General features: G+C 38.4%; 1 protein-coding gene across 1 annotated transcript in view; it reads right to left on the bottom strand.

Moving 5' to 3' along the window:
- Positions 1-222: 222 nt before the first annotated feature.
- The window catches only part of TMX3 (thioredoxin related transmembrane protein 3), a 97,502-nt gene continuing 79,065 nt past the window's right edge, over positions 223-18,659 (bottom strand). The window contains exons 10-16 of the mRNA XM_088475928.1: positions 14,280-14,378; positions 12,662-12,719; positions 9,957-10,010; positions 8,095-8,151; positions 7,577-7,706; positions 3,532-3,600; positions 223-697 (exon numbers count right to left, since the gene is read on the bottom strand). Of these exons, the coding sequence (XP_088332054.1) occupies positions 434-697; positions 3,532-3,600; positions 7,577-7,706; positions 8,095-8,151; positions 9,957-10,010; positions 12,662-12,719; positions 14,280-14,378 (731 nt within the window). The 3' untranslated portion in view covers positions 223-433. The remainder of the gene's footprint in view (positions 698-3,531; positions 3,601-7,576; positions 7,707-8,094; positions 8,152-9,956; positions 10,011-12,661; positions 12,720-14,279; positions 14,379-18,659) is intronic.

Here is an 18,659-nt window from a genome sequence, read left to right as displayed (position 1 = left end):
TCAAGATACTTATTTTGTCTGCAAACATTTTAAATAGTGAAATAAGAGAAAAGTGTGCACTGTTCAGTCTTGTTAGCCTCTGTACAAATGAATTAGAAAAACTTGATGTTATGAAAATAATTAACACACAAACATTTCAGCTGAGTTATAAAAAAATAAAATAAAATAAAAGCAGTAAAGCTTTGTTAGAACAGCACTGCAATAAAAACACAAGCTCCTTAGTGGTCTTCTACTTTCAAAACCGTTTATTAAATTCTAGAATGTCTGAGCAATAGTCCTGACGCTTTACAATGGAAAATCAAACGCATGCCAATATTCAGTGACGCAGAGTCCGCATTTTTTTCTTTTTCTGTTTTTAATAAAGGTGGATCAGTGGCTGAATTTAATAAATAAGTTTGTTCTGGAATACTAGTTAATCCACTTTTCATAAAAGTTAATCTTTTTTCTTCTCCATAAAATCCTTTTCTTCTTGATCTTCATCTGTCACCTCAGAAGAGTTCTCCCTAGTTTTGTCCTCATCTTGGTCCTCATCGCTGCCTTCATCCGATATATTTGGGTCAATCACATCTTTTCTTGTCATTTCCTCTGACCCATCATCAGTGTCTGCTGTGCAGATTCCATAACACATTATGCTGATGACACCCAGTGGTAGACCAAAGAGGAAGCACCCAAGGAGAGGTGAGCTCTTAAAAACAGACTGTAATAATAGAAAACATTTAAAAAAAACAAGGAGCAGTATACACAATCATAAATAACATTTTGTAAAAAAATTCTAAAAATAATACCAACATTGAGAAAATATATAGCTTACATTAGTTTAAAAAAATGCTTTACTACTTTTTATACAGAGAGAGTAGGTGTAGGTGATAAACAAGTCTATCAAGTGCCAGAACAAAGCTTGTACCCATAGCTTTAAGTATTATGGGTCTAATTCTGAGTTGGATGCTAGTGGGGTTTGCAGATGGATCTTAGAATACAGCACATGCGCTGCAGAAAGAAATTGGTAACTGTGCATGTGTGGGTTCAGGCATATGCACATGGAAGATTGCAACTGCATACAGACTGATAGGACCAAATGGTGTTTCTGGGTGACACCATGTGGACAGAAGGAACTGTTCCATTTAGTGGGAGTGTAATTGGTATGTAAACCAACTTCAGTAACGTGCGAACGGAGATGGGTCGCCTGTTTCAGATGAATGTTTTGCACCGAGCATGGACTGTGTGCATGTCCAGATGTTATTGATGACAGTTGCGGCTGCAGATGGAAAAACAGTTGGCAGGACATTACTCCACATGCAGACACATGAATGTTCAGCATATATGGGTGGATTCTTGCATTAACATAAACTACTAAGCAGGCTGCCATGGCTGTGCTGAAAAGCGACCACAGATATATCCTGCCCCTAATGCAGAACGGCTTGGAAGAGGATAAACAAATGGAACAGGGATGTTCAATGGTTTATATTTAAAATTACCTTTTAAAGCCAAAAATTCTCTGCTCTAGTTTTAAAAAAAAACCCTTTCATAAGTTAAACAAAATTATTTAAAATAAAAAAAATAGTGTACTGGATTGTCTTTAAAATACATAAGGAAATCAATTATGTTAGGAGGTAGAGGCCTATATTCATTTAGCCGCTTACCACATTTGCTTAATAAAATATCAGTTGAACATATAAATAGGCTGATTGCTGAAGATAGCTGCATGCTCTCAGAGCTCCAGAAATTAGATCTACAATTATCCTCCTTTTGCCCACCTGGAGCTGTGCTTTGACCCTGAGCTGTATTCCAAGTGTGGCATTGTGTTTACCACACCATCTTGAGAACAGGTGTTTGTAAAGAGAACCCAGCTTACTGGCACTGTAGATTTCGGAGCGAGTGGTGCGGCAACAGTCTTGGATATGCCACCTGCATGCCGGTCCTTCTGATCTTCCTCCCTGGGGTGTTAGACAGACTTTCATTGGCGAAGTTGGAACTTTGTAGAGCTCTCATATTGGCCGCCAGGTCCTGTTCTCACAGCTCTGCCACAGCTGCTGTAGCCCAGCTAGAGATGCTAACGTCCCTGTCTGGGATTTGTCTGCTTAAACCTGTCACTGTATTCCCTTCTCTCGGTCTGTGACCTGTCTCTGTGGGTTGGTCACCACTGACATTGTGGATACCCTCTTGAAACCATGCACCTTAACTTTCACATGCCATGCCACCCACGGGTCAGGTGCTCTACCTGGGCTCTGAATACAGCCCACTGCAGCTGCTGTGTTCCTAATGCCATCTTGGCCATTCCAGGCATCAACATCGCTCCCGTTACTTACCTGCCAATGAATGTTCTCTAGACATCACTGGCAATGAACTTCTTCCCTATCCACAAAGTGTCCGATACCACTACTGCCCTAAGGGCCACAAGCCTCATCACTACATCAGTGGTCTCCATTGAACTGCCCGTATTTGCCATATGAGTTCATGCCAAAGGTCCAACCATCAACACCATGTCAGCTCTACACCTGGCTCTACAAACACAGTATCGATCTACAAACACCAAACAAGGTCTCACCTACACCCAGGCCTCCAAACTTTCCAGACCCCTAGATTCTAGCCTGCTGAATCATGGTACCCAACCATCTTTTCCAAGGCTCCTTTGTGTTGCTTATTTAGCATGACCAATGTCAATACTTCCCTACCCCAATCCTTCTACCATCCCTGTCTATATCTGTTATATGTTTTATTTCCCCAGCTGCATATCACATTTCCCCTAATTGCTTATGATTAGTAACATTTACTCATTATGAATCACACTTATCCACTAACCCCTATGGGCAGCACTGACAGTGTAATGGTTAGCTTTACTGCCTCACAGCACTGAGTTGGCTGCCTCACCAGGTACTTCAGTGGGTGGGACAGATAATCTGCGGAACTGATTATTATGTGAGTATCTTGTAAGTATATTGTATATTCATACTTTGTATTTCATGTGTAGCTCTATGTATTGCTGATCCCAACCCATTGTATCCTATGTAGTGTGCCCAAGAAGGCTGCCTCGTCTGGTACTTTTGTGTGGAACAAGCAATCCATGGAATGGATGATACAGGGGGTACAGTAAATTTAATCTTTTACTTTAAATTCATATTTTCTATTCGCCCACTGTAACTATTGTAGTACGCCCAAGATGGCTGCATTCTTTTTAATATGGTGTTTTTTTGGTTTTTGTTTTACTGCAATTAAAATTGCGCTCTGAGTCCTATTGGAGAAAAGTGCCATATAAATAAATATATAGTATTATGATCATGGTGCTTGCTATAAAATTAATTTATAAAGAGACATTTTTGGGAGACTTAATTTTAGAACTTGCCAAGTAGATCAGTGACAACATGATCACAAGGCAATATAAGGGAGGTGTTTTTTATTTGGAAAAGAAAGTTAGAAGAGCCTATGAACATCCATGGAATTTACAGCAATGAGGGATAGTATTCCTTATAAAACTGAATTTTGTCCATAAAAGTATAAAGCAAGTAGATTAGTGACAGTATATATTTTACTTACTACTACAGTAGACTTGGCATCATAAGCAACTCTCTTGATGCGCTGTAGTATTCCATCCCCACCTTGAGCCTAAAATGTTCACAATAAACAAAAATATACTGTAGTTCAGAAATAATCTGCCAATTTATCAGTTGGAATAGAATTTTAATGGAAGTAAAGTTCACCACAATTTATGATATAATATTCTATGCTGAATGTATTTTTGGCACAAATTATAGTTTTAAAAGGGCCTCAAAATTGAAATTAAAGCCAATCAATATCAAAAGGCATTTTGACATCCGAAAGTATGTGGTTATAGCATCCATTCATGGGCGTATCTATACTGGGTGCAGGGTGTGCGAGGCACACGGGCCCCCAGGTCCAGGGGGCCCTGCACCGCACACCCTGCACCCATATTATTTAAAACTCACCTGTACGTAGTCCCGCGTTGAGTGTCAGCGCTGCAAAGAACAACGGAAAATGGCTGCCGCGGCCATTTCTTCGGCGTTCTGAGCATGCGCAGTAGACTCTGAGCTCACTCTTGTACCCAAAGTTTACTGTTTCTGCGGTGGCCGGTCAACCACGTCAGTCGGCTGCCGGCCGCTGGAGAGAGAGGAGAGGGCCCTGCACGGGAAATGCACACGGGCCCCCTCCTCTCTTAAAACGCCCCTGCATCCATTATTCAGATAACAGTCACTCAGAAAGGTCCATATACCAGAAATTGTAAAAACATTTGTTTTGTAAGAATATAATACAAGAACAATCACTGGGTGCTTTCTCCTTACAGCAAGTGTTAGGATCGCAGCTAAACTACTGGATGGACAAGGGGCATTGGCAAAGACAAGGGTAATGTTTGAGTGTTTTAGAATATTTTAAGCATGACGAAACAAATTAGGTCTAACAAATACTTGGGAATCCCAAACAATAGTTGCAAAGACAAAATCTATTTGCCATTATTCCTCACTCTGTAATTTATCTCAGTGCAATCCAATACTATTTGTTTTCAAACATTTAAGGCTCAGTTACCTGATGTGAAACCATTCAATAGTTTAGGCTACGTAGGCAACGCATTGTTTTTTGCGCTTGATAAAACACAAGTAAAAATACATGTAACACTAATTGCATTTATATATACATGTTTAAAGAGCTTATTTTTTTTAAACATGCATATGACAAAATGGTGACTTATCTTGAAGCCAAGCATATGTGAAAATACATACAGTCAGGTGCATAAATATTGGGACATTGACAGAATTTTTGTATTTTGGCCTCTATTCACCACCACAATGGCTTTGAAATGAAACAAACAAGATGTGATTTAACTGCAGACTTTCAGATTTAATTTGAAGGTAATTACATCCAAATCAGGTGAACGGTGTAGGAATTACCAAGGTTTCTATATGAGCCTCCCACTTTTTAAGGGGCCAAAAGTAATGGGACAAACTAAACAATATTTATGCACCTGACTGTATATAACCATGGAAACACACTTCTTTCTGGATTCATTTCCTACTTAGACAACAGCTCCTTCTATATAGTTACTGGCACACCCTCCCTTCCTGTTCTACTACCAGCTTAGTTAATCATGTGGCCTCTAGAACCACCGCTGATGACACCCAAACCTAAGTCTCCTACCATAAAATCTCCCCTTAATCTCAGATGACAGTGTGTTTGCTATTACCGAATGGATGTCCCCACACTACTGTAAATATATAATCTTGTCAAATCTCCCTCATTGCCAACACCACAATTTCCACCGTCTCCCCAACCCACTGATTTGTGTCAGTCTCTTGGTCCTAATGCCTACTCCTTGAAATATTGCTACAAAGCACTTTTTTATTTTTAAACAAGATGAAAACAAGATTCTTCATTCTCTCATCTCACATTTTATTGGGGATTTCAATTAGCCACGATAAAACGTTACGTTAATGTGTGTTAACTTAACGCACCTACTGCCCGTTAATGTCTTTTATCACCTGTATGTGTGATAAAAGACGTTTAACGCCCAATTCAATTCGAAAAGCCATTTACTGGCATTCGGGTGATAATTCTTGCAGGTGTTACATGCATTAAATATAGATAAAAATGGGTAAATCAGCCTGTTCCCCAGAAAACGCAAACTAAAATAGGATAACAGTGTAGAAGTCTGTTAGTGGGCCAAACCAAACTATTTGGGGTCATTTTAAGCCACAGCTAAAAAACGCCTGTAACTAACACCTGCAATGTTTAAAACACCTGCCCCATCCATACAGTCCCCCCATATACCTTCCCCACATCAATTAACCCATTATTCTGCACTTTGCAGAATTTCACCCCAAAAATGACATGTCATTATTGGCCAAATTAAGCTAATTAAAAATATTTAAGTGCCTAATTAATTATTAAGGAGAGTGTTCCAGTGGTTTTGAACCGCCCCCAACATTTTACCTTAAAATAGGGGTTTTCACCTGCTCAGGTTGTCCCGATAAAAAAGACATTAATTCCTATACAGAATTAGCAAGTTAATTTTTTTCCCACCAAAATTCACTTTTACACGCAAAAATAGGTTATCATGGCTTAAAACTTCTGTATTAAAGCTCAATATAGATTCAGTCCTTGTAATCCACAAAAACTTTTATAGAATCTTTATATAAAGCATATTTAGTCATGGTAGAAATTGATGTTATTGTGTGTAATGACATAAGGAGGAAAGGTGATTCTGTGGCACGTAGTCACACTGTAAGTGTGCGTAAAGGAAAACAGAGGATACTAAAAGCTGTATTCAATTAGTTTTGCACCCGCGATACTTTTTTGCATGCCGCACTTTTCGCCGACTTAGCGTGTTTTAGCCGAGGAAACTTAATCGCTGCGCTCCCCTGTTGTTCGACCTATTCAACTATTCGCCGTATTCAATTCCAAAGGACGCAAAAATGCTTCCCGTAGAAACTCTAACAGGCGAAAAGTGTTGGCAGAATTGGGGAAATCAGCCTGACTCCCCCCAAAATATGCACTAACATTGGGGATCAATGTATAAGTCCCCAATTAACCCTACTGAAGCTATCTGGGGTGCTTAAGTGCTGTCAATTGCTCCAAAATAGCGGCTTTGCACAAGTGGTGAAGAATAGCATTAAGCAGTTTTTTTGTGAAAATAAGTAGTCCTGTCAAAATTGGCGTACTTGAAAATGGGTGCAATGATAGTTAAAAATCGCTAAAGTCAAGTTTTAATTGCTGCAAAAAATGCACCTTAAGCAAACACCTGCAATAAAGAAACACCTCCCCCATACTTTCAGACCCCCCAAAAGTCTATTTCGCTAGTTTTTGCATTTGTACCCCCACTTTCTATTTTTCCACCACCCATTTTTGCTTTTTTGGGGTGTTCCTTTTTTTTTTTACGCAGTTATCCTTTGGGGGTCTGTCAAAAAGGTGCAGAGTGGTTTCCGCACCTTTGCAACCCAAAACCGCAATTCTGCACTGGGTATTCATAGGCAAAACTTTTTTGTCTATTACAGTGCATTGACTTTCAGCGTACGCGAAAACTCTTTGTAATTGAATACAGAGAAAAGTTTCCACCGGGCGAAATGACGTCATCCGCGATACTTTTTCGCAGATAACGGCTTTTCGCCGCTAACTGAATACAGGCCTAAATCTGATGGTGTTGTAAATTACAAAATTATCTCACTTTCTTTCTGTGACGTATGTCAAACAGTTTACAATTGGCTATGTCTATCAGAAAATCACTTGCAAGTAATTAAAAAAATTATATGTACTACTATAACGTAAAAGTTATCAGTCAAGTGATCAGCCATAAGTCACTTATAAATGTTTCCATAATCATCAACAATATAATCATTCCATACCATTATATTCTTGTACACTCTACATTATTCACCTCTACAATATTAACTTTTTCAGGCTGAAGGACAAGGGAGCATTAGCAGGGCTAATACCATAGTTATTTAAACTATATCTCAATGATAGTTATAAACAGGGTATGTGACACCGTTTTTTCTTTATAAGAGAACATAAACTTCTCTATTAGATAATTTCCTCAACTGCGGGAAATAACAAATTATCATTCAACACTCACTTCCGCTGTCCCATCAAGAATGCTGGTAATGAACTGAATCAGGTCTTCTGCCTTCTCAATTTTCTTGCTTGGCATAAAATATTGTTGATTGGATGTATTAAGTACCACAATAGTGGGGATTTGGACTTCACTGCAGAAGCACATACAAAATATATTTGTGAAATGTTCAATATGAATAAACAATTTCAAATATTTAATTCCAATAAATATGTTTGATTACCAAGAGATCTATGTTGTAAACATAGCCAACTGTAAAAAGAAATCATTTTGTAATAAAATGCACAGCGTTATCTAAAAAATGAATATAAAAAATAATAATATTTTTACACAAACATATAATGTTTTACAGTAGGCAGGAGGGGTGGAAAGTAGGTATGTGCAAATTACAATTATAATATCAGAAAGAAAATGCAGTGATGTTTAAGGCACTAGCTCAAAGTAAAACAGAACATGAATAATAATAATAATAATAATAATAATAATAATAATAAATAAACACAAATTACAAATTGACTTACTCCATAAGCAGACTATTAATGTACTCGCTGCCGTCCATGTGTCCAAACTGGAAGTCTCTATATGCAAAACCACAAAATGAAAATGCTTGCCAGCAAAACATAAGTTACCTAACTTGTACTGGGGTACATTCCATTAGGAAAATTATTTAAGTATTCTGTGCTAAAATTTTAAATACAAATCATTTCAGCACTCCTTATGCCAGCCATATTTATGTCACCCTCACAAACCACAAGGTATATTCTAAAAAAGAAAAAAAAAATACAAATAATAAAACATATTATTAAAAAAGGGTAACATGGATTTGTCACCATTCCAGCAGTTATTAATGAAGCAAAACAGTAATATGCATCTACTGATTATTGTGAGGGTAACAAAATTATATTTTATATGAAATTAATTTGTGGAGATGATTTTTTTTACAAACAAATAACAAATCATGATCAAAGTCTTTTGTAAGCATACATTGCTTTTTCAGATCCTTTAATTTATTTATCCCATTCAGTGGCTAGAAATGTAGGTAGGCTTTTTTTTTTTTTAAAGAAACAAGTATGCACTAAATTTCAAGGGAAGGCAAAACAAAATTGTCCACCATTTCCACCACATAAATATGAACATTTTTTAGTTTTAAAATAAAGATTTCCACCTATATGTTTGTTAAATACGTAACTGGCATGGTCACATGTGATACGACCGCAATCAGAAGTGTTTCTTCTGACAAAGTAACATTCACACTCCACTGTGCGCCCTGGTTTTTGACTCCACAGAGCCCGTCGACATCACTGCTGGGATTGCGTCCCAAAATACCTTGCAAATGACATTCTGGAGCGCATGGGTGAGGGTCAAAAGTGCAAGGAGGGGAATTTAGCCCTCTCCCCGAGCACAATTTAGCTGATCTCTGCTGCAGCAGGGGAGATGCATGCTCCACTGTTCTCTGCGTGTGGGGGAGAGAGAGGTAATGCCCATGGATGTAGGTAACCCCCAGGAAAGGGGGGGGGAATCTGCTATCAGTGGGGGTGGGGAAAAATAAAATAACCTAACGCTTTAAGAAGGGATAAAATAATAAAAAAATTACAGGCACAGGGGAGGATGAGGAGGAAGAGGAGAAGGAAGAGGAGGGGAACTTTTTACAGGGGAATTTAGTTAATAAATCAGGGATTATTTCATTGCAAAGGGGGTGTGGGGTACTGTTATTAGGATTTATGACAACTGGGAGGTATATTTTGCTAATGGGGGTGTGATCGAAAGTGATTTTATAATGGGGGCCTATTGTCACAGGGTGGTGCGAGACACCTCCTAGGCACATATTTAAGTATATTTTTAAAAATACTTTGTAAATTATATTAAATGGAAAAAAAAAACAATTTCTGACTGGTTTTGCAGGTGAAAATATTGTCAGTTAAGTGGGTAATGGTATACCCTGCTAACTCCAAGTAGTATAATGGCACAGTCCAATATCCATAGCCTCTTCATATAGATATAATAAACCTCCAGATTGCCTCTATAAGAGGTAACCTTCTTGTGAAGGAAAATTGTAAAAATCAATCCTGCCCACATCACAAGGATGATTCATTTAGATGTGAATTGTATTATACATAATATTTCCATGTGAAAGGTATCAAGTGCAATTTAATTTGTGATCATGATCCTGTCTGAAAATATGGCTTAATTCAGTCATTTTTCTTACAGAACCTAGGAGTGCAAAAGGATGAATGAAACCATATTTTCAAGCGTAACAGGTGTTCAGAAAATTCCAATGTAATTTAATATTTACCCTTTTATTTTGAGAGCCTTAATTGAACCACTGTTGTAATAGAAATGTACACAAACACACCACAAAAAAACAGCAACAAAAAAAACATACCGATGAAAATGGTCTCTGTGGTCTTTTGCTACCTCTTCAACAATAGATTTTAATCTGAAAAATCAAGTTTGTATAAAAAGTATTCCAGATATTATATTAAAGCATATCTTTGGTGACAGTTGGTTCCAAAACATTTGTGTAATAAAAACAATGTTTCAGTAATAGAAGCATAAAATAATCTGTTTTCCTAAAATAAAATAAACAAGCCCTTCACAAATGTACTGTATGACATTACTCATTGAGAAAGTTCTACATGGTGGATGAATGATGAGTAAAGGAAACACCTATATTTTTCTTGCTTCAGGCAGTTTGTTTTTATTGAAGGAAAACTTTGTTTTTGTGGAAAATGAAACGCAAAGCGTATTGTTCAGTGAAAATAAAACTCAAAGCACATGTTTTGTAAAATACTGCATTCTGGAATTATAATTATATTAATTGGGTGATTCTCCGTGTGATGCACGGGACATTTACATACATTCAGAGAGCTTCGTGCATCACGCAGAGTTTTCAAAAATTCCAGAAGGAACAGTTTACTGTAGTGAAATTGTTTCTGGTGTATATTTTCTACTAACAAAGTATTTAAGACTTGGAAACCAGAAAAATATTGTTATAGAAATAGTTCAGATACTTGAGAGTATGTAAATGTCCCATGCGTCACACAAAGAATCACTCAATAGGGGTTACTTTATCTACTCCTAATTAGTATGGTTCAAGCTAAGTTGCTCATAAACCAATGAGTCTTCATTTTATATAAATCCAGTATAGTTTGCGATTATGAAACTGTAATGTGCATATTACAATTATATATAATATTATCTATCTATCTATATATATATAATAATAATTTTATTTATATAGCGCTTTTCTCCTAAAGTACTCAAAGTATATATATATATATATATATATATATATATATAAAATTTAAATTTATATACAGTCAGGTCCATAAATATTGGGACATTGACAGAATTTTCAGATTTTGGCCTCTATTCACCACCACAATGGTTTTGAAATTAAACAAACAATATGTGCTTTAACTGCAGACTTTCAGATTTAATTTGAGGGTAATTACATCCAAATCGGGTGAACGGTGTAGGAATTACAACAGCTTCAATATGTGCCTCCCACTTTTTAAGGGGCCAAAAGTAATGGGACTATCAACTCAAAAGCTATTTCATGGACAGGTGTGGGCTATTTCCTCGTTATTTCATTATCAATTAAGCAGGTAAAAGGTTTGGAGTTGATTCTAGGTGTGGCATTTGCATTTGGAATCAGTTGCTGTCAACTCTAAAAATGAGACCCAAAGAGCTGTCACTATCAGTGAAGCAAGCCATCATTAGGCTGAAAAATCAAAACAAACCCATCAGAGAGATAGCAAAAACATTAGGTGTGGCCAAATCAACTGTTTGGTACATTCTTAAAAAGAAAGAACGCACCAGAGAGCTCAGAAACACCAAAAGAACCGGAAGACCACGGAAAACAACTGTGGTGGATGACATAATAATTATTTCCCTGGTGAAGAAAAACCCCTTCACAACAGTTGGCCAAATCAAGAACACTCTCCAGGAGGTAGATGTATATGTGTCAAAGTCAACAATCAAGAGAAGACGTCACAAGAGTGAATATAGAGGGTTCACCACAAGATACAAACCATTGGTGAGCCACAAAAACAGGAAGACCAGATTAGAGTTTGCCAAACAACATCTAAAAAAGCCATTACAGTTCTGGAACAACATCCTATGGACAGATGAGACAAAGATCAACTTGTACCAGAGTGATGGGAAGAGAAGAGAAGGAAAGGAACTGCTCATGATCCAAAATATACAACCTCATCAGTGAAGCATGGTGGTGGTAGTGTCATGGCGTGGGCATGTATGGCTGCCAATGGAACTGGTTCCCTTGTATTTATTGATGATGTGACTGCTGACAAAAGCAGCAGAATGAATTCTGAAGTGTTTCGGGCAATATTATATGCTCATATTCAGTCAAATGCTTCAGGACTCATTGGATGGCACTTCACAGTGCAGATGGACAATGACCCGAAGCATACTGCAAAAGCAACCAATGAGTTTTTTAAGGCTAAAAAGTGGAATGTTATGCAATGGCCAAGTCAATCCCCTGACCTGAATCCGATTGAGCATGCATTTCACTTGATGAAGACAAAACTGAAGGGAAAATGCCCCAAGAACAAGCAGGAACTGAAGACATTTGCAGTAGAGGCCTGGCAGAGCATCACCAGGGATGAAACCCAGCGTCTGGTGATGTCTATGCGTTCCAGACTTCAGGCTGTAATTGCCTGCAAAGGATTTGCAACAAAGTATTAAAAAGTGAAAGTTAGATTTAGGATTGTTTAGTTTGTCCCATTACTTTTGGCCCCTTAAAAAGTGGGAGGCACATATAGAAACCGTTGTAATTCCTACACCGTTCACCTGATTTGGATGTAATTACCCTCAAATTAATTCTGAAAGTCTGCAGTTAAATCGCATCTTGTTTGTTTCATTTCAAAGCCATTGTGGTGTTGAATAGAGGCCAAAATATGAAAATTCTGTCAATGTCCCAATATTTATGGACCTGACTGTATATCCATATCCATCACTATAGCTGTAGCCTATCTGAAAACTTATTTTCTCACCAAGTAATAGGAGCACAAATTGGAGTAAACAACATACTAGGTGTCAATAATTACACAGCACATTTACTCTTACCGTGTATGTTCAACTGAATTGTTTTTATCATCAATTACTGCTACAGCCACCAGTTTCCCTAAAAGTAGAAAACAGTGTTTTAGCAAATAGTGCAGTTTATACATTATCTATTTAACTTTGCCTGTTACACACATGTAGAGAAAAGCAATTTGTGCAGAAAATGTGTCCTCCAGCCGGTAATGCGTCTGTGGGATTTTTTTTCAGTTTGTAACACACAACAGCTTTGATTACATTTATTTCTTTATCAATGTCACCAAATCCAGAACCAATAGAAAAAACACTGAATATTCAATAGGCCGACATTATGTGGCAATACAGCAGACATTACACAAGCCGGTGGCTTGCTAGGACTTATAATAGAAATACATTTGTAAAGCAACAGTTTACTAATCCAGGAATTAAGTTTTTCATGTCTCTTAATTACTAGATGATAGGTGTAGGAATGGTGTAGACCATTTTAAATCATATATATTACATGACTGCACAAGAGTTTTACAGCTGATAAAAAGGTTATAAAATATCAGACAGTAAACAGTTTATGGCATTTTACAAAGCTAGGTATTATAGGGATTCTCCACTTTAAATATCAATTGCATTATATCCACACCATTTAATAATAATACCTTTTGTGATTCTATCTATCCTGAGACCATGTGTTATATTTAAAAAGGGTCCTGACACTTAGATAACTCTGCTAATCACCTTATTCGTAGAAGAAGAGATCCAACACAGTATCAATTTCCTTAAGCCCTCTCCTGGGACAACAAGCAGTGTGTTCTTAATGGGAAATGTGGGTGTTAAGCACAATTCTTATTCAAGTGGACAACCATTTTAGCCACTTGCCTGGCATGGTTGCATTGTTTGCGACCTCTCCAGGCTGTGCGATACCTGACAAGGTCTCAAACAATATGACAAGTTTAAAGGCACGCTTGGCAGCTGCCGGAAGATAATCTTCCTGCAGGCGTCAATGACAGATGGACCTCTCGGCCCCTCTGAATGCCTACACTCTCCCCCCAGTGACTGCAGTGCTGCCGATCACTGACGATCGGGGCAGCAGGGCAGGACCCCCCAACCGGCAGCTGCAGAGAGGAGCAGCCGTCGGAGAAATGTAAATGAAGCAGCCCTCAGTCCTCCACCCAGCGTATACCTGTCGGCTGCGCATACAGGAGTTACCGCTGGGGAAATGCAACTTTGCAATGTCCTTATCATCGATAGTCCGATATATCGATGACCGATTTGTTAAAAATCAATATTTATGTTATGTGTTTAAAAAAAAAAATCTGTGTTGGATAAGTTATAAAGAGATGATTTTTACCTAAATCAAATCATAAAAAAACCCAAACAATTGTAGAGTGGTTTTTGGAAAAAAATATTAACAGGTAAAGTGGTTAAGCAATAGCTATAATAAATTTCCATTCTTCCAATGTATTTAAGAGCTAATCCCAATTCACATCGATGGAAAAAATGTGATCTATTTTGTTTGTGCCCATTGGTGAGCCAGGTATGCAATAAACACTGATTCATCTGCACACTACGTGGAGAGATGCATCAGGAGACAATGGATTTAAGTTGTTCTAATAGGAATGGCACTAATCACTGTAAGGTTGGATTACCATACCTGTGTCTCCTAGTTCATACAATGTAAATCCATCAACATGGAGATAGCCTTCAAATCTCTCCTTATTTACCCAGCTGGATAAATCACCATCTTCATATTCTTTATAGAAATTGAACAAAGAAGAAAAAGTTATGACGATCATATTAAAGTTATACTGTTATATAAAATGTGTATTTCATGTATTGGGGTTTTCTCTTTTGTATGTTGGGCCTAATTCACAGTTACTTGCTTATGCACCGAGTCTTTGTACGTAGCTGCTGTGTGTAAATATGCTAATGCTGCAGGAGGCATCTGAAGGAAAAACACGCCTGCAGCCGGCACCCTAGTTCTGATTCCTGCATCCGAAAACGCAGGATCGGTTCAACATCGCGACCATCTGTCATGATGTTTGTAGCATCTGCCATCTGAGTAAGCCTAAGCTAAAATAAAAATGGGGACGGCTGTTTGGAAGCTACGGACTGCATCATAATAATTTAGCAAATAGGATGAAACTACAGATATTACTTCTCTCTGCATAAATGATACCTTCCTGTTTGTCGGGAATTTGGACATATTAAGTATCGTAATATACACATTCACTGTATGCAAAACAATTATTTCAGCATTCAATTGAACATCTGATTCCAGATACAAGCTAGGCCTTTACGTGTCTGTTCATGCATTTATTGCACGCAGACCATCTGAAAAGACACGGCTTACTATATGCAAGTGAAATATAAAGCTCTTAACTGACACCAAATTTGAGGATTATACCTCCATTATTTACTGATGGTATAATGGATGCATAATCCACTGACATGTGACTTGTGAAATCACTTTATGTTTCACTTGAGTATAGCTAAGAATGCTTGTACAGATGGTGCTGGATCAAAGTCTTGAAAGCTATGCACTCTTAGTGGGTAGCGAGAGCTAACTGGTGGTGGTCCTAATTATAAACAGAGCTAAGTGTAGTGTCAATTTTTTACTTGATATAAGCTACAAAAAGAGTCAAGGCTTTTATTGGAGAGAGAACTGCAGTTTATTGAGGATGCAACACGTAACTGTAATATGTAAGTGACATGAATATATAAAAAAGTTGCCGTAAATTATATTTGGTGAGCAATAAAGTCATAAATGATATCTAGAGGTCAGTAATGACATATCTATTTGTCCAGAAGTGTTTGCTTGAACCACTTTCTCTGGATCAACACACTTGTCACTGACTGATAAGAGCATAGGAGACAGGCCCACTTGCTGTCACCTGCACTGACATCTATTATTGCACATAGCCTTTGTTTGACTGCAGTATTGCAAATTTGAGTACTTTAAATTCAATAGCCTTCAGTATGCTGGATCCATAGCTCTGAATGACCTTGATATATCTAGACAGCATTGGAGGAACCCAGAGAAGGTAGCAAATTTTCCCTTTACACTCCCATTCTGACTGAACGCCCCATTCCTTAACCTGTGTACCTTAGGTGTCAGTTGTACTAATGGAAAAAACACTTAATCTGTACTGTAGTAGAACTTGTTTATTTAATAGGCTGTAACACTGGGGTTCTATATATCTATGACATTTTACAATCTCCTTTGTTTTCTTCTTCAAGAAGAAAAACTACAAAATTACATTGCCTGTTAGTTTAAAACAAAGCACACTATGGCATTAGGTCTCAATAGACATTTTCTGTGCAGTCATCCCCAATACTGTGTTTTTATTCTATTTTCTCTGCTTGTCACACGATTTCTGCTGCTACCACTCACTGCCTCCTACATTTTACTTTCTGCTTCAGCGACTTTCCTCAGAAACTCATCACTGATTACCCTTTCCTCAGGCTATTCACCTGAAGCAGCTTAAAATCGTATTTGATCTTCAAATCCAGGACAATATTTTATACTATATGCATACTTTTTTGTTTAAAGCAATGCATTTGTTCTGTATTTGCATTTACTATATAGCCAGACACACCAATCCTGCATTGCAAAATAAACAGAGGTTGATGGACAGTTGAACACAAATCCATTGACGGAGTATGTCTTGCAGTTTCTCAAATGTGTGATGCAGAGTCTACTCCACTTAGTCACATTGGGGTCTAAGTACTAAGCCCAGGAGAGAGATAAAGTGGATGAAGATAAAGTACCAATCAATCAGCTCCTAACGGTCATTCTTAAATCACAAGCCTGTAATGTGACAGCTAGGAGCTGAATGGTTGGTACTTTATCTCCGTCCACTTTATCTACATAGACTCCATTTACACTTATGACTGAATGGGCTGACCTGGGCAGTAATGAGACATTCTTACCCAGAAAAATTTCAAAGAGGACGTGCCGGTGGAATTGCAGTCTATGCAAAGTTGTGCGCACATCTAAATTAATATTTTGTCACAAGGATAGGGCTTGTGCAAGTGCGCACTGATAATATTGATCGCTATTAAAACAACCAGCATTCAGGTGACTCTGCCTCAGAGAAGCGCGCAAATCAGCATTTTAAGGCAAAAATATGAAGCGCTGATGCAGATGTCTCTTACCGCAGAGATAAGAAACATGTTAATACATCTAGTTCCAAACACATATTGAGGGAGTAATTGCAGACAATGGGCCTGATTCAGATTTGGGAACAGAGTAGGATAAAGCAAGTAACTGTATATCTGGACAAACCATGATGCAATGCAAGGGGTGCAAATACATATATATTTTTTAATGCAGGGTAAATACTGGCTGCTTTTGCATGTAGCACACAAATGTTGGACAACTCTATTTTTACACTGCAATTTAGATTTCAGTTTGGACTTTGGACACACCCCTCCCAAATCTAAATCTCTCTGCACATTTTACATCTGCCCCACCTGCAGTGCAGCATGGTTTTACCAAGATGATCAGTTACTTGCTCTTCATTACTCTTTTCCCAAATCGGGATCAGGCCCAATATGTATTACATTTTTTGGAGGGGGATTATTGAAAATTCTAAATGTTTTTTCCTAAAAAACAATATATGCTTATTTTCAGGTGACTAACAGTCCAGAGAAATCCCTCTTACCGGGCTGATTAACTTTCCATAATGGGAACAACAGTGTAAAACTTCACAAATAACTATTCCTTCTCACATGGATAGAGATGTATCAAGCTTTGGGGAGAGATAAAGTGGAAGAGTAGCGCAAAGCAACCAATCAGCTTCTAACTGCCATTTATCTAGTATAGTCTTTGACATGACAGTTGACCAATTATCTTCCCAGAACATAACAAGAATCAAAAATAGAGAAAAGGAGAGTTATGTTTTTTACCTGCTAAATCTCTTTCTTTGACTCCATAGGGGGAACAGGGAACACTCTGAATATAGCCTGAAGAAGAGAGTCTGGGCATCAAACAGTTAAGCATAAATTACCAATAGCCCAGGCTCCCTCTCTTCTATACCCCACCCTCTGCAAGCCCATTGGAAAGTGAAGCAGAGGAGAAGGATGTGGAAGACCGGCACACAAGCAGAACCATACACGTCTGACAGGTTAGCAGAACCGGTCACAAAGGAAACACACCACGGCAGCCAGGTGCGTCACGGTGGGTCCCTGCGTCCCCTATGGAGTCGTAGATAAAGATTTAACAGGTAAGAAACATAAATCCCCTTTTCTTCTTCCTCCACTAAGGGGCACAGGGAACATTCTGGGATGTTCCAAAGCTGTCCCCTTATGTGAGAGGACACTCCTGAGTTGCAGTGACAACAGAACGCCTTAAGGCTGTGTCTGAAAATGCAAATATTTCAAATGTATAAAAGTGTGTGGAGACCATGTGGCAGCCCAGCACAGCTGTTCTGATGAAGCACCACAGCACGCTGCCAAAGAGGCCCCCACTTACCAGGTGGAATGGGTAGTCACCACGGCAGGGGAAGGAAGATCTGCCAAAGAGTAAGCCTGGCATATAGTCAAATGGAGCCAGGAGGCCATAGTCTGTTTAGAAACCGGCCAGCCTGCTTATGAAAATCATACAGGACAAACAGAGAATCCGACTTGCGAATATCTCTGGTCCTGTTCACATAAATGCAGAGAGCTCTCACAATATCCAAACAGGCCTCCAGCTGCGATGAATCCGGAACCCGTAAAGACGGTACCACAATCTCCTGGTTGATGTGGAATTGCGACCCAACCTTGGGAAGATAACCCAGGTGAGTCCACAACACATCTCTATATAAATGAAAAACCAATGGGGAGCGACACACAACAAGGTGCTCAAGTCTGACACCCTCCGGGCCGATGCAATGGCAAGTAGAAAGACTGTTTTCCATGTAAGCGAATGCAGCTCAACCATCTCCAAAGTCTCAAAGGGAGCTGACTGCAGAGCCTGGAGAACCAGGGACAGGTCCCAGGGAGCCACAGGAGGTACAAATGGTGGTCAAACATGGATAAGTTCCTGGAA

Source organism: Taudactylus pleione, unplaced genomic scaffold, assembly GCF_031769625.1.
Source record: "Taudactylus pleione unplaced genomic scaffold, aTauple2 ptg000179l, whole genome shotgun sequence".
NCBI lineage: Eukaryota > Metazoa > Chordata > Amphibia > Anura > Myobatrachidae > Taudactylus > Taudactylus pleione.
Note: the sequence above shows the minus strand (reverse complement) of the source record. Positions and strands in the feature narration are given on the sequence as shown.